The following is a 13873-nucleotide window of genomic DNA, read 5'->3' on the forward strand; positions in this document are numbered from 1 at the left end:
ACACAACCCAAGGTGAGGGGGTCTCCTCCCATCCTTCAGGTGAGTTGATCCCCTCAGGAATGGGTTACCCACAAACATACATGTGGTGTGCATGTGCCTCTCCCCAGCATGGGTTCCCCCCATTCCACCCCCTCCAGTCCTTCCCCATCCCCACCCCCGTGTGTGCACATTCACCCCAGGTGCACATCCCCCCACACCATGGGTCTTCCCCCCCATCCACTGCACACATCCTCCCACACCATGGGTCTTCCCCTGCACCCACTGCGCACATCCCCCCACACCATGGGTCTTCTCCTGCACCCACTGCGCACATCCCCCCACACCATGGGTCCCCCCTTGCACCCACTGCGCACATCCCCCCATACCATGGATCTCCCCTTGCACCCACTGTGCACATCCTCTGACACCATGGGTCTTCCCCCCACAACATGGGTCTCCCCTTGCACCCATCCCCCCCACGGTTCTCCCCCCCCCGTGCACATCCCCCCACACCATGGGTCTCCCCCCCCATGCACATCCCCCCACACCCTGGGTCTTCCCTCCACACAACATGGGTCTCCCCCTGCACCCATCCCCCCCACACCATGGTTCTCCCCCCCACCGCACACATCTCCCCACACCATGGGTCTCCCCCCCCCGTGCACATCCCCCCACACCATGGGTCTCCCCCCCCACTGCGCACATCCCCCCCACACCCTCGGTCTCCCCCCCCTGCACATCCCCCCACACCCTGGGTCTCCCCCTGCACACATCCCCCCACACCATGGGTCTTCCCCCCACTGCGCACATCCCCCCATACCATGAGTCTTCCCCCCCCACAACATGGGTCTCCTCCTGCACCCATTCCCCCCACATTATGGGTATCCCCCCCCGTGCACATCCCCCCACACCAGTGTGCACATGCCTCCGGCGTGCTCCCAGTAAGTGCACTCCCCCATGAGGGGATTGCCCCGGGAGCGGGCGCCTGGGAGTCAGTGGCAGGTAACGAGGCTAGGCCGCATAAACCGGCCAGAGTTCACATCCTCCCTCCCCCCGCGCCGCAATATAACCGCCGCCCCTGCCGCGAGACTGTCGGGATCAGGGTCGGGGGGCGTGGCTCCGACAAAGGGGCGTGGCTCGGGTGGCCGCAGCCGGGAGGGCACAATGGAGGCGGGGCGGTGAGGTCATACATGACGCAACATTCACGGAAGTGGGCGCCGGCGGGGTACGGTGGCCGGCGGGGCGGGCTCGGGTGTTGTTGTTCCGAGGTAGCCGAAGCCGGTCCGGCTCCCCCATTAGCCCGGCGGGACCATGTCGCTGCTGCAGTCGGCCTGGGACTTCCTGGCGGGGCCCGGCTCCCTGGGGGCCGCCAGCCGCGACCACAACGACTTCGTGGGGCAGACGGTGGAGCTGGGGGACATGAAGCTGCGGATCAAGAGGGTCATCGCCGAAGGTGAGGGGGGCAGGGCCGCCGCCCTTGGGCCGGGCCCTCCTGCGGGGCAGGTGCCGGGCGCTGCACATCCCCCCGCCCCCCCCCGCCGTCCCCGGCCAGCGCCGGCCCCGTGTGCCGGGCGCTGCACATCCCCCCGACCCGGCCCCGGCCAGCGCCGGCCCCGTGCGCCGGGCGCTGCACATCCCCCCGACCCGGCCCCGGCCAGCGCCGGCCCCGTGCGCCGGGCGCTGCACATCCCCCCGACCCGGCCCCGGCCAGCGCCGGCCCCGTGCGCCGGGCGCTGCACATCCCCCCGGCCCCGGCCGGCCCCGGCCAGCGCCGGCCCCGTGCGCCGGGCGCTGCACATCCCCCCGGCCCCGGCCAGCGCCGGCCCCGTGCGCCGGGCGCTGCCCGTCCCCCCGGCCCTGGCCCCGGCCCGCGCCGGCCCCGTGTGCCGGGCGCTGCCCGTCCCCCCGGCCCTGGCCCCGGCCCGCGCCGGCCCCGTGTGCCGGGCGCTGCCCGTCCCCCCGGCCCTGGCCCCGGCCCGCGCCGGCCCCGTGTGCCGGGCGCTGCCCGTCCCCCCGGCCCTGGCCCCGGCCCGCGCCGGCCCCGTGTGCCGGGCGCTGCCCGTCCCCCCGGCCCTGGCCCCGGCCCGCGCCGGCCCCGTGCGCCGGGCGCTGCACGTCCCCCCGGCCCTGGCCCCGGCCAGCGCCGGCCCCGTGTGCCGGGCGCTGCCCGTCCCCCCGGCCAGCGCCGGCCCCGTGTGCCGGGCGCTGCCCGTCCCCCCGGCCAGCGCCGGCCCAGTGTGCCGGGCGCTGCACATCCCCCCGACCCGGCCCCGGCCAGCGCCGGCCCCGTGCGCCGGGCGCTGCACATCCCCCCGGCCCCGGCCCCGGCCAGCGCCGGCCCCGTGCGCCGGGCGCTGCACATCCCCCCGGCCCCGGCCCCGGCCAGCGCCGGCCCCGTGCGCCGGGCGCTGCACATCCCCCCGGCCCCGGCCCCGGCCAGCGCCGGCCCCGTGCGCCGGGCGCTGCACATCCCCCCGGCCCCGGCCCCGGCCAGCGCCGGCCCCGTGCGCCGGGCGCTGCACATCCCCCCGGCCCCGGCCCCGGCCAGCGCCGGCCCCGTGCGCCGGGCGCTGCACATCCCCCCGGCCCCGGCCCCGGCCAGCGCCGGCCCCGTGCGCCGGGCGCTGCACATCCCCCCGGCCCCGGCCCCGGCCAGCGCCGGCCCCGTGCGCCGGGCGCTGCACATCCCCCCGGCCCCGGCCCCGGCCCCGGCCAGCGCCGGCCCCGTGCGCCGGGCGCTGCACATCCCCCCGGCCCCGGCCCCGGCCCCGGCCAGCGCCGGCCCCGTGCGCCGGGCGCTGCACATCCCCCCGGCCCCGGCCCCGGCCCCGGCCAGCGCCGGCCCCGTGCGCCGGGCGCTGCACATCCCCCCGGCCCCGGCCCCGGCCCCGGCCAGCGCCGGCCCCGTGCGCCGGGCGCTGCACATCCCCCCGGCCCCGGCCCCGGCCCCGGCCAGCGCCGGCCCCGTGCGCCGGGCGCTGCACATTCCCCCCCCCCCCTCCAGGCCAGCGCCGGCCCCGTGTGCCGGGCGCTGCACATCCCTCCCCCCGCGTCCCTCCAGGCCAGCGCCGGCCCCGTGTGCCATGTTCGGCGGGGTTAGTCTTATAGAGGCGCAAACAGCGACATAAGCGATCCGCTCTGTACACAGCATTGCTAGAGACTGCGCTGAACCCCTCACGAGTCCGTGCAAGGTGATAGAGCCGTGACTCCCCCTCACAAATAACCCATCTTTTCCCTTCCTCTTCCAGAATGAAGGCTGGCTCCCTTTCCAAGTTTTGCCTTTGGCATATTGCTGTTGATAGTTTCTCTTTCCTACCCCCCCACATCAGCAGGGGTGGGATATACCCTTAGATTTGTGGGACCGGGATGAAATGTGGCGGTATCTTTTCTGATCTGAAGCCGTGGTGTGGGCCGTTAACTGATTGCTAGTGGTCTGCAGAATTATCTGGTCACAAGATGCTGGCTTCCTTTACTTCCATATGGTTGCTAAAATATGTTAAATGCTTCTTTGACATTTCATTTCTGTAAAAGTATTTGCTGTTGTGGTACCAGGGATGTTATGTTTTGCAAATGGGATGAGAGGTGGTCTGCAGGGTCTTGAGAGAGATAGATCTAATAGGAGGAATAGATGTAAAGAAGTGGTTCACAATATGAAAAGGTTTGAGACCCTGACCTGGAGAAATGAGCGTGTTGCTTTTGGTGCAAACTATTTTAGCTGCTCGATATCTAATCTGCAAGTGTGTATCTTAACTTCTTTTTTACACAGTAGAAGTATTCTAAAATATTTATTAAATCTAGTGGTGTAATCAGGAATGGAAAGAAATATTCACACTTGCACATCTAACAAAAAAATTGCACCAAGGCTATAAACTATAGTGTTCTGTACCTTATTACTTGTTAAGCTGTTCAGTGCAAAAAAGGTATACTAATGTTACTAATTTTAAACATTCAAGTCAGGATATATGATTTGGTTCTAGGAGTTAACTTGTCTACAATGCACACATAAGACTCATTATTGCTGTTGCATATATTTGTGCAGTTTTCATTGGAAATTGTAGGTGGGTATCTGAGGCTGAAATGTACCTGTTTTATTTAAAAAATTTACATCGAACACTATCTATAATGTTCTATAAATGTAGTGTGGAGGAGGTAAGATATCTCAGAGAAAGTTCTGAAGGATAAAAATTGTAATGTTAACATCATATAAACTTTCATGTTGTTTTCTTTGTTGGAAGAAAGTAAAATGTTAATCTGTCTTCTAACTTCATGATATATTTTTAATCTGCTGGGTGAGTTTATGCAGGTTGCTGCTGCTGATAGTGTGTATTGCAGTAATGCCCAGAAGCCCCATTTGAGGTATAACCTTCACGGTGAAAAAATTCCTAAATTATAAGTTTGCACTGTTATAATTGTCATAGATCTTTGTAGTAGAAAGTCGCAGCTTTCCAAGGTGACTGTTTTAGTTGTGTGTGCAAGTGTATATAGAATAATTTCCAATAGCTGAAAGTTGTCTTCCTCCACCATCTTATTACTCAAATTGGCAAATTTGATCTTCTTCTAATTTTCAAATCCCTTTTGGCCTTAGCCCAAAAATGGAAAATACAGTAGAAAAGAAAATTTTTTGAGGTAGTGATGATGAGTATCTGAAAACCAGGCTAAAGTGTAAACTCCAATTCAACCTTAAGTAAATCTTTACTGCTACTTGTCAAGCACTGTTGTCATGATTATTTGTCAGAGTGCACCATAAATATGTTCAGTGAGCCCTCACTGTACATCAAACTATCAAGTTGTGGTGGCTGGTATGTACAATTTTAATTGGGGATAAACTCATCGGTGTTCAGGGAACAATACAGGAGAATTAAAGGAAGAAAGACACTTGTAAGAGAACACACAAATGGCCATACAGGGTCAAAACAAAGGTCTGTCTAGCCCAGTATCTTGTCTTCTGACAGTGGCCAATGCCAGGTGCTTCTGAGGGAATGAACCGAACAGGTAATCATCAGTGGATCCATCCCCTGTCGCCCATTCCCAGCTTCTGACAAACAGAGGCTAGGGACACCATCCCTGCCCATCCTGGCTAATAGCCATTGATTGACCTGTCCTCCTTGAACTTATCTAGTTCTTTTTTGAACCCTGTTCTAGTCGTGGCCTTCACAACATCCTCTGGCAAAGAGTTCCACAGGTTGACTGTGCGTTGTGTGAAGAAATATTTCCTTTTGTTTGTTTTTTAAACTTGCTGCCTATTAATTTTATTTGGTGACCCCTAATTCTTGTGTTATGAGAAATATTAAACAACATTCCTTATCTACTTTCTCCACACCAGTCATGATTTTATAGACCTCAATCATATCTCCCCTTAGCCGTCTCTTTTCCAAGCTGAAAAGTGTCAGTCTTATCAATCTCTCCTCATACGGAAGCCGTTCCATATCTGTAAAAATTTTTGGTGCCCTTTTCTGAACCTTTTCCAATTCCAATATATCTTTTTTGAGATGGGGTGACCACATCTGCACACAGTATTCAAGATGTGGGCATACCATGGATTTATATAGAGGCAATATGATATTTTCTGTCTTATTATCTGTCCCTTTCCTAAGGATTCCCAACATTCTGATCGCTTTTTTGACTGCCGCTGCACACTGAGTGGATATTTTCAGAGAACTATCCACAATGACTCCAAGATCTCTCTCTTGAGTGGTAAGAGTTAATTTAGACCTGCCTTAAGTGGGCTTCAAAAAGAGGTCTGCCTCTGAGTTGCTTTTAATTCCAAAATTATTTTAGGAAACTCTTACTTGGTCTTTTCTAAACTTGTCCAAGAGCCAACCGGCTGCCAACACATCCCAGAAGACATATGCCCTTTCTTTGCAGAGTGCACAGATTTCTGCTGCGTAAAGTATTGTTGTAAAGTATGCTCTCTTGTAAATGCTTTGATGGTTGTAAGCATTTTCCTCCTCCTGCTATTACCACACTTAAATCAGGAATTATTTTCTGTCCTTTGAACTTTCTCCTGTTTCATTGCCTAAAGCAGGATTGATCTCGGCTCTGAGACTGTGTTTCAGGGGCCTCCTGGTAAGAACAAACATAACTGTGGTCAATTAGCTTTCTCTTCAGTACTTACAAATAAGGTTCCTGACTTGTTTTTTTTTTTAACCAAGTTATCTTATCTTGTACTATTCCCTTTTGAGACTCCTAACATCTAAGTGCCCCCTGCCTGCATTTGATTTTTACGTCACCGATCACCAGGCTAACTTTGTTCAGTGGCAGTTAGGTTACGTACGTTTTTGTTAGAGTTTATGGTTCCCTCTGTTTGCATTAAGTAGGAATTCAGAGCACTAAGTACCTTGTAGAAAGAGCTGAGAACCTTTGAAGGATTGGGCCCCATATTTTGCATTTTGCCATTTGGATAGCTTACTTTAAATGATGATGATTTTAAGCCTAAATATGAGACTTGAGTGTATGGGAAAGCCTGGGAAACAAGCAGGGAGAACTGGAAGTCCCGGCACAGTCAAGGAATTATGATGTGATTGGAATAACAGAGACTTGGTGGGATAACTCACATGACTGGAGTACTGTCATGGATGGATATAAACTGTTCAGGAAGGACAGGCAGGGCAGAAAAGGTGGGGGAGTTGCACTGTATGTAAGGGAGCAGTATGACTGCTCAGAGCACCGGCATGAAACTGCAGAAAAACTTGAGTGTCTCTGGATTAAGTTTAGAAGTGTGAGCAACAAGGGTGATGTCGTGGTGGGAGTCTGCTATAGACCACTGGACCAGGGGGATGAGGTGGACGAGGCTTTCTTCCAGCAACTCACAGAAGTTACTAGATCGCAGGCCCTGGTTCTCACGGGGAAACTTCAGTCACCCTGATATCTGCTGGGAGAGCAATACAGCGGTGCACAGACAATCCAGGAAGTTTTTGGAAATGTAGGGGACAATTTCCTGGTGCAAGTGCTGGAGGAACCAACTAGGGGCAGAGCTCTTCTTGACCTGCTGCCCACAAACCGGGAAGAATTCGTAGGGGAAGCAAAAGTGGATGGGAACCTGGGAGGCAGTGACCATGGGATGGGAACCTGGGAGGCAGTGACCATGAGATGGTCGAGTTCAGGATCCTGACAGAAGGAGGAAAGGAAAGCAGCAGAATATGGACCCTGGACTTCAGAAAAGCAGACTTTGACTCCCTCAGGGAACTGATGGGCAGGATCCCCTGGGAGAATAACATGAGGGGGAAAGGAGTCCAGGAGAGCTGGCTGTATTTTAAAGAATCCTTATTGAGGTTACAGGGACAAACCATCCCGTGTGTAGAAAGAATAGTAAATATGGCAGGCGACCAGCTTGGCTTAACAGTGAAATCCTTGCTGATCTTAAACACAAAAAAGAAGCTTACAAGAAGTGGAAGATTGGACAAATGACCAGGGAAGAGTATAAAAATATTGCTCGGGCATGCAGGAGTGAAATCAGGAAGGCCAAATCACACCTGGAGTTGCAGCTAGCAAGAGATGTTAAGAGTAACGAGAAGGGTTTCATCAGGTATGTTAGCAACAAGAAGAAAGTCAAGGAAAGTGTGGGCCCCTTACTGAATGAGGGAGGCAACCTAGTGACAGAGGATGTGGAAAAAGCTGAAGTACTCAATGCCTTTTTTGCCTCTTTCTTCACGAACAAGGTCAGCTCCCAGACTACAGCACTGGGCAGCACAGCATGGGGAGGAGGAACCAGCCCTCTGTGGAGAAAGAAGTGGTTTGGGACTATTTAGAAAAGCTGGACGAGCACAAGTCCATGGGGCTGCATCTGAGAGTGCTAAAGAAGTTGGCGGATGTGATTGCAGAGCCACTGGCCATTATCTTTGAAAACTCAGGGCGATCGGGGAAAATCCCGGACGACTGGAAAAAGGCTAATGAAGTGCCCATCTTTAAAAAAGGGAAGGAGGAGGATCCTGGGAACTACAGGCCAGTCAGCCTCACCTCAGTCCCTGGAAAAATCATGGAGCAGGTCCTCAAGGAATCAATTCTGAAGCACTTAAATGAGAGGAAAGTGATCAGGAAAAGTCAGCATGGATTCACCAAGGGCAAGTCATGCCTGACTAATCTAATTGCCTTCTATGATGAGATAACTGGCTCTGTGGATGAGGGGAAAGCGGTGGACGTGTTGTTCCTTGACTTTAGCAAAACTCTTGACACGGTCTCCCACAGTATTCTTGCCAGCAAGTTAAAGTAGTATGGGCTGGATGAATGGACTATAAGGTAGATAGAAAGCTGGCTAGATTGTCGGGCTCAACGGGTAGCGATCAATGGCTCCATGTCTAGTTGGCAGCCGGTATCAAGTGGAGTGTCCCAAGGGTCGGTCCTGGGGCCGGTTTTGTTCAATATCTTCATAAATGAACTGGAGGATGGTGTGGATTGCAGCCTCAGCAAGTCTGCAGATGACACTAAACTGGGAGGAGAGGTAGATATGCTGGAGGGTAGGGATAGGATACAGCGGGCCCTAGACAAATTAGAGGATTGGGCCAAAAGAAATCTGATGAGGTTCAACAAGGACAAATGCAGAGTCCTGCACTTAGGACGGAAGAATCCCATGCTACAGACTAGGGACCGAATGGCTCAGCAGCAGTTCTGCAGAAAAGGACCTAGGGGTTACAGTGGACGAGAAGCTGGATATGAGTCAACAGTGTGCCCTTGTTGCCAAGAAGGCCAGTGGCATTTTGGGATGTATATGTAGGGGCATTGCCAGCAGATTGAGGGATGTGATCGTTCCCCTCTATTCGACATTGGTGAGGCCTCATCTGGAGTACTGTGTCCAGTTTTGGGCCCCACACTACAAGAAGGAGGTGGAAAAACTGGAAAGAGTCCAGCGGAGGGCAACAAAAATGATTAGGGGCCTGGAACACATGACTTATGAGGAGAGGCTGAGGGAACTGGGATTGTATAGTCTGCGGAAGAGAAGAATGAGGGGGGATTTGATAGCTGCTTTCAACTACCTGAAAGGGGGTTCCAAAGAGGATGGATCTAGACTGTTCTCAGTGGTAGCAGATGACAGAACAAGGAGTAATGGTCTCAAGTTGCAGTGGGGGAGGTTTAGGTTGGATAGTAGGAAAAACGTTTTCACTAGGAGGGTGGTGAAACACTGGAATGCGTTACCTAGGGAGGTGGTGGAATCTCCTTCCTTAAGAGGTTTTTAAGGTCAGGCTTGACAAAGCCCTGGCTGGGATGATTTAATTGGGGATTGGTCCTGCTTTGAGCAGGGGATTGGACTAGATGACCTCCTGAGGTCCCTTCCAACCCTGATATTCTATGATTCTGTAGCAATTCCTTAGCTTATCCACCAGATCCTGAAGCTGACCACTTCATTCTACGAAGCTGGACACGTTTCAAGTCCATTTGAATAACTATGAAATTAACCCGCATGTTTCATTATTACTACTACTATTATTTATTATTATGGACCAGGACACCGTTGTGTTAGATGCTATACAAACTCAGAACAAAAAACAAACTTAAAAAAGCCCCAGTCCCTGCTCCAAATATCTTACTGTCTAAGTATAAGACAACAGATTGACTTTTTCGTTGACCTCCCCATCTATCAATAAAAACTGTTTCCTGGAAGAAGTCTGTACATTTTTTCTACAGAAACAGCTCTGTGAATTCAGTCTTCATGAGTACTAGATACTAAATTGTTCAGAGCAGGAACAACTACGAATAAACCTTTACTGATTGTTTTCAGAATTTCTTCCACTGGTGCTGGCAACATTGAGGGTAAGAAATTATGAATATCCATAAATGTACACAAGATATAATTGATTCAGGTACCACTTATCTCTGAACCATGCGACTGTCCTGGATCTTTTTGCTGGAGAGCAGACTGCTGCACTTGTGTGGGCGTCCCACTGATGGTAATGGGGCTTGGAGTGGATGCCGCTATCTCACAAATACTTGCACATAGGAGGATGGGGGCCTTCTTTCTGTATTTAAAATGCGCTTTCTCTTTGCACTGTTTCCTTTTGAACAAACTACACAATCTGAAGGGGAAATTAACTATCCAGGGCAAAAAATGATACTCATTAGATAAAATGCTTTCAAATCCCAAAAAGACACTGAGAAAATTAGAGCTATTTTCCTAATCTTGCAGTAAATGTAGGTAGTGATGGTAATGATTATGGTTAATTGCAGTAGTGGCGTGAAGTCTCAGGAGGTCAGGGTACCATTTATTAGGCACTGTCCAAACATACAGTAAATGGCAGTTTCTGCTACTCTTAATAGCATATTCAAAAACAATAAGGCAACAATGTGATGTTTTTAGTGTTTCTTTAACTGTATCCTAAAACATTTACAGACTGCATAGTTGTTCAAGTATTTGAATGTATTCAGTGGTACGTTTGTGTGACAGCAGCTGACTTGCTTCCTTGTCAGAAAAACAATACAACTGTTCATAAATGATTTCAGGTCTTGTGATGACTAAATAAAAAATGGAAATATAACTATACACTAGCAACAGAGTAAATACAGGCTTAATATGAGCCAAGTGAGCTAAAAACTGATAGTTCTCAACTGATCTTTAGAATTGAAAGAACAGAGTAGGACAAACAGCTCTTCTGCTGAAATTTTTGCAGATTCTTAATTTGTTAGATTGCTCAGAAAAATACCCTTAGAAGGAATTTTTTTTTATAGATAGAAAAATTACAGTTGGCAGGTTTATGATGTGTTTAACTCTGGTCAGTAGTCTATTTGAAAATATTTTGTTGCTGGTAGGTGAGATTTTTAAACTATTACTGAGTATTTAATTTTGAGATTAACCAGTAGAATATGTAATTAGCTGTTTTAACTGAAAAGGCTATTTATAAACCACTTTTGAGCCAGATATGTTTGTACAGCACCTAGCACAATGGGGTTCTGGTCTGAGTGGGCTTCCAAGGTGCTACAATAATACAAATAGTAATATTTGAAATGAATTTTTATGGCAGAATTACTATTTTATTAAAACTGTTTTCCATCATGGGCAAATGGCCGATTGAGCAGTACTTACCTTAATACATTTGGAACTTTCAGGTTAAAATTGGCTCCACTGCTAATTTAAAAAAAAAAAAAGTCTGGGAAGTACAGACTTTAATCTTTAAAGCTTCTATGTGAAATGGAACAATGGCATTTTCAATGCAGGTTCACTTTCCATGAATTCTGTGAATGTTTTGTCTCAAGGAAAATGCTTGTATGGCAGCAAGGATACTCTTACTTTGTGTTAAATAGTCTTGCAAGATGTTAGCAGATTGTGAATACCTCTCTTCATGGCCTGCTCATAGTGTACACTGCTCATGTGTTGGTGACGGTTAAAAGGAGTAATGTAACCTGGAAGGTCTAGATTCCCTCCAGCTCCACAAACATATAAAACAGATGCTTCTCATTAATGTGGGCCTGGGGATAACCAGGGTGCTATGGTCTTTTGCCTAATAGTTTACAGTCTAGATTTTAACTTTAATGTGGCTTGTTTTGGGGACAGCCTTACTGAGAGAGCGAGCTTCTTGATGACCATACTCACAGAACAAGCTGTCAATATGCCCTTCACTATAACAACCACGTGATCTTTGGGTGCCTGACCTATCTGGTCTAGAGGCTTACTCCTGTGAAACCCTATTACTTGCTTTGCTTTTTCTAGCTCCATTCAGTGTGTGGGTAGCAAAGAGAAATATATTAGAACCCTGGTCTCTGAAGTACTGTTAGGTGGAGTATTTAAAGGAGTGGAGCAGAGACCAAGGCAGGGAAATAAATATATCTGGTCAGAGCTCAGACTGAGGGGAAACAGGAAATCTGTAGGACCATTGATATATTTTTTTTTTTTTCTTGGCAATACAATACTGCAGGAATGGGAGGGTGACAAAGAATAAAGGCATTTTTATGGTAGTGGAATCTGAGGCCCAGCCTTCATGAAAATCTGAAAGGATTAGTACTATTCTAGAAAACCGTTTATAAACAGGGTTGTTTAGTTGCCAGTTTGGTTTCAAAAATGTGTTTATCCAGTGCCTCATGTTGTGGGCTGGGAAGGCTATGTTGTGAGGCATAACATTCCTGTATTTAAAGCTTGCTTTTCATGTAAAAAGAAATGCATGTTAACAAATGTCATGCTTTTCAGCAAAAAGGGAGGACAAGGAAGTTGAAATTTTGGTATGGACATTCCAGCATTAACTTTCAGATTTGAAGTCCCATTGAGGTCAGAGGGAGGTCTTAGATATTCATCATTCTTGAAATCTGGCAGTTGCAGAATTACAGACTTAAAAGCCTAACTTTAGGTCCCTAGGTCCGATTATCTTGGTGTGTCTGGTGTATGGCATGAGCAGGTGCTGAGATAATAACTTAATAGACCTGTTACTATATTAGTAATACAGTATTGGGGGGTTTGAGTTACCATTGTGCCTCTGTGTAATGAGGGTGCAGAACATAGGAAATCTATAGGAGGGACTTGAGACGAGTTCTAGGAGTGGGTCCTTCTTTTTAGTTTGGCCAGCAAACACTGAATCATATGTAGATGGGAGAGCGCTCTCCTGTCAGCATAGAGCATCTTCACCAGATGCATCACAGCGGTGCAGAGCTGCGCCAGTGTAGTGCTTCTAGTGTAGACCTGCCCGTAGCTACCTCCTCTCATGGAGATGGATTAACTATGACAACAGGAGACACTCTCCTGTTGGCGCAGTAGCATCTTCACTAAAGCGCTACAGAGGTACAGCTGCACTGCTATAGCTTTTTAAGTGTAGATTGATCTGTTCTCCATTGGGTTCCCAATAGGCAGTTTACTGTGCCAATTTATGGTGTACATCCCATTCTCCAGTGAAACCTCTTGAAGTAGGATCAGTTATATGGTGTAAAATTATTCATAAAACAGGGTAGACTGATTTAAATCAATTTTCAATTGTGTTCTGCATTTACTTTATTTTCCTAAAGAAAGGATGATTCTTATTAGTTAGCAACCATTAAAACATGTTGTTTGCAAATAAATAGAGCCTTTACGCTAAATGTGTTTGCTTCTTTTTGCTTACCAGGATACACTATATCTGTCTGGATACGTTTATCTAAGAAGTTGCGTAGTTTAACTCACATTTATTTAGAATATTAAGTGTTACATTTTTTATTGTGTTAAGAAATGTACCATTCACCATTTTCTATTTATTAGGTGATTAATTTTTTTACTTGCAATTTGTATCAAGCTCTAGCTGGATTGAAATTTGAAATTCAGTTTAAAATACACAAGTGACATTTTAAATAAAACTGCCTTAAATGTGGTGGATACATAAACTTTCTTCCTTATCAAAATATGTTTTGCCTTTAAAACTGTTTTTTTTTTTTTTTTTTTTTTATAAAACAAACAAAGTATTACTTGTAGTAAATGAATTTAACTGTGTCCTTTTGTCACTGCAACCTTCAGGACTTTAGCACTTGTAGATCTTTTCTTCTCACACCTAGTTTTATTCCTAGATTGGAAGAGTAAAACAAGCCTTCCTGATTTTTTTTTTTTTTTTTTTTTAATTCCTAATTGGTTTCTTAACTTTGGATGAAGTAGTCACTGAATTTTAAGTAGTTGAATGAAATGAAGAAAATATTTTCTCAGTATCTGTTGAAGAAGCTTCTGCTTTTTAAATCTGGTTTGGCATGTCGTCAAACTCGGGTTCCAAGTGCTTAGCCAGTGACTTCCATCAGGTCAGTGTTTTGACTTTCTTTTAAAACTCGGCAGTAAACATGTACAGCTTAATATTATTTTTGTCTAATTTAAATCATTTTAATAAATTGTCATGAGGCCTTTAATATAGGCTGTCATCTTAAAATTTAATTTGATTTATTTTTAAATTCTGTATTTATATTAAAAATTCATTTTCAATAAAAAAAAATCTGGTATTTAAAAATATTTTTAAAAATCAGTTTTTAT

At 48.6% G+C, this 13873-nt stretch overlaps 1 protein-coding gene across 2 annotated transcripts in view; it reads left to right on the forward strand.

The window, feature by feature from the left end:
• Positions 1–1175: 1175 nt before the first annotated feature.
• GAK (cyclin G associated kinase) overlaps positions 1176–13873 on the forward strand; it is a 136620-nt gene continuing 123922 nt past the window's right edge. The window contains exon 1 of one of the 2 annotated variants that reach the window (XM_074953611.1): positions 1176–1432. In XM_074953611.1, the coding sequence (XP_074809712.1) occupies positions 1291–1432 (142 nt within the window). In that variant the 5' untranslated portion in view covers positions 1176–1290. The remainder of the gene's footprint in view (positions 1433–13873) is intronic. The other variant, XM_074953612.1, reaches the window with a different exon arrangement.

Source organism: Natator depressus, chromosome 5, assembly GCF_965152275.1.
Source record: "Natator depressus isolate rNatDep1 chromosome 5, rNatDep2.hap1, whole genome shotgun sequence".
NCBI lineage: Eukaryota > Metazoa > Chordata > Testudines > Cheloniidae > Natator > Natator depressus.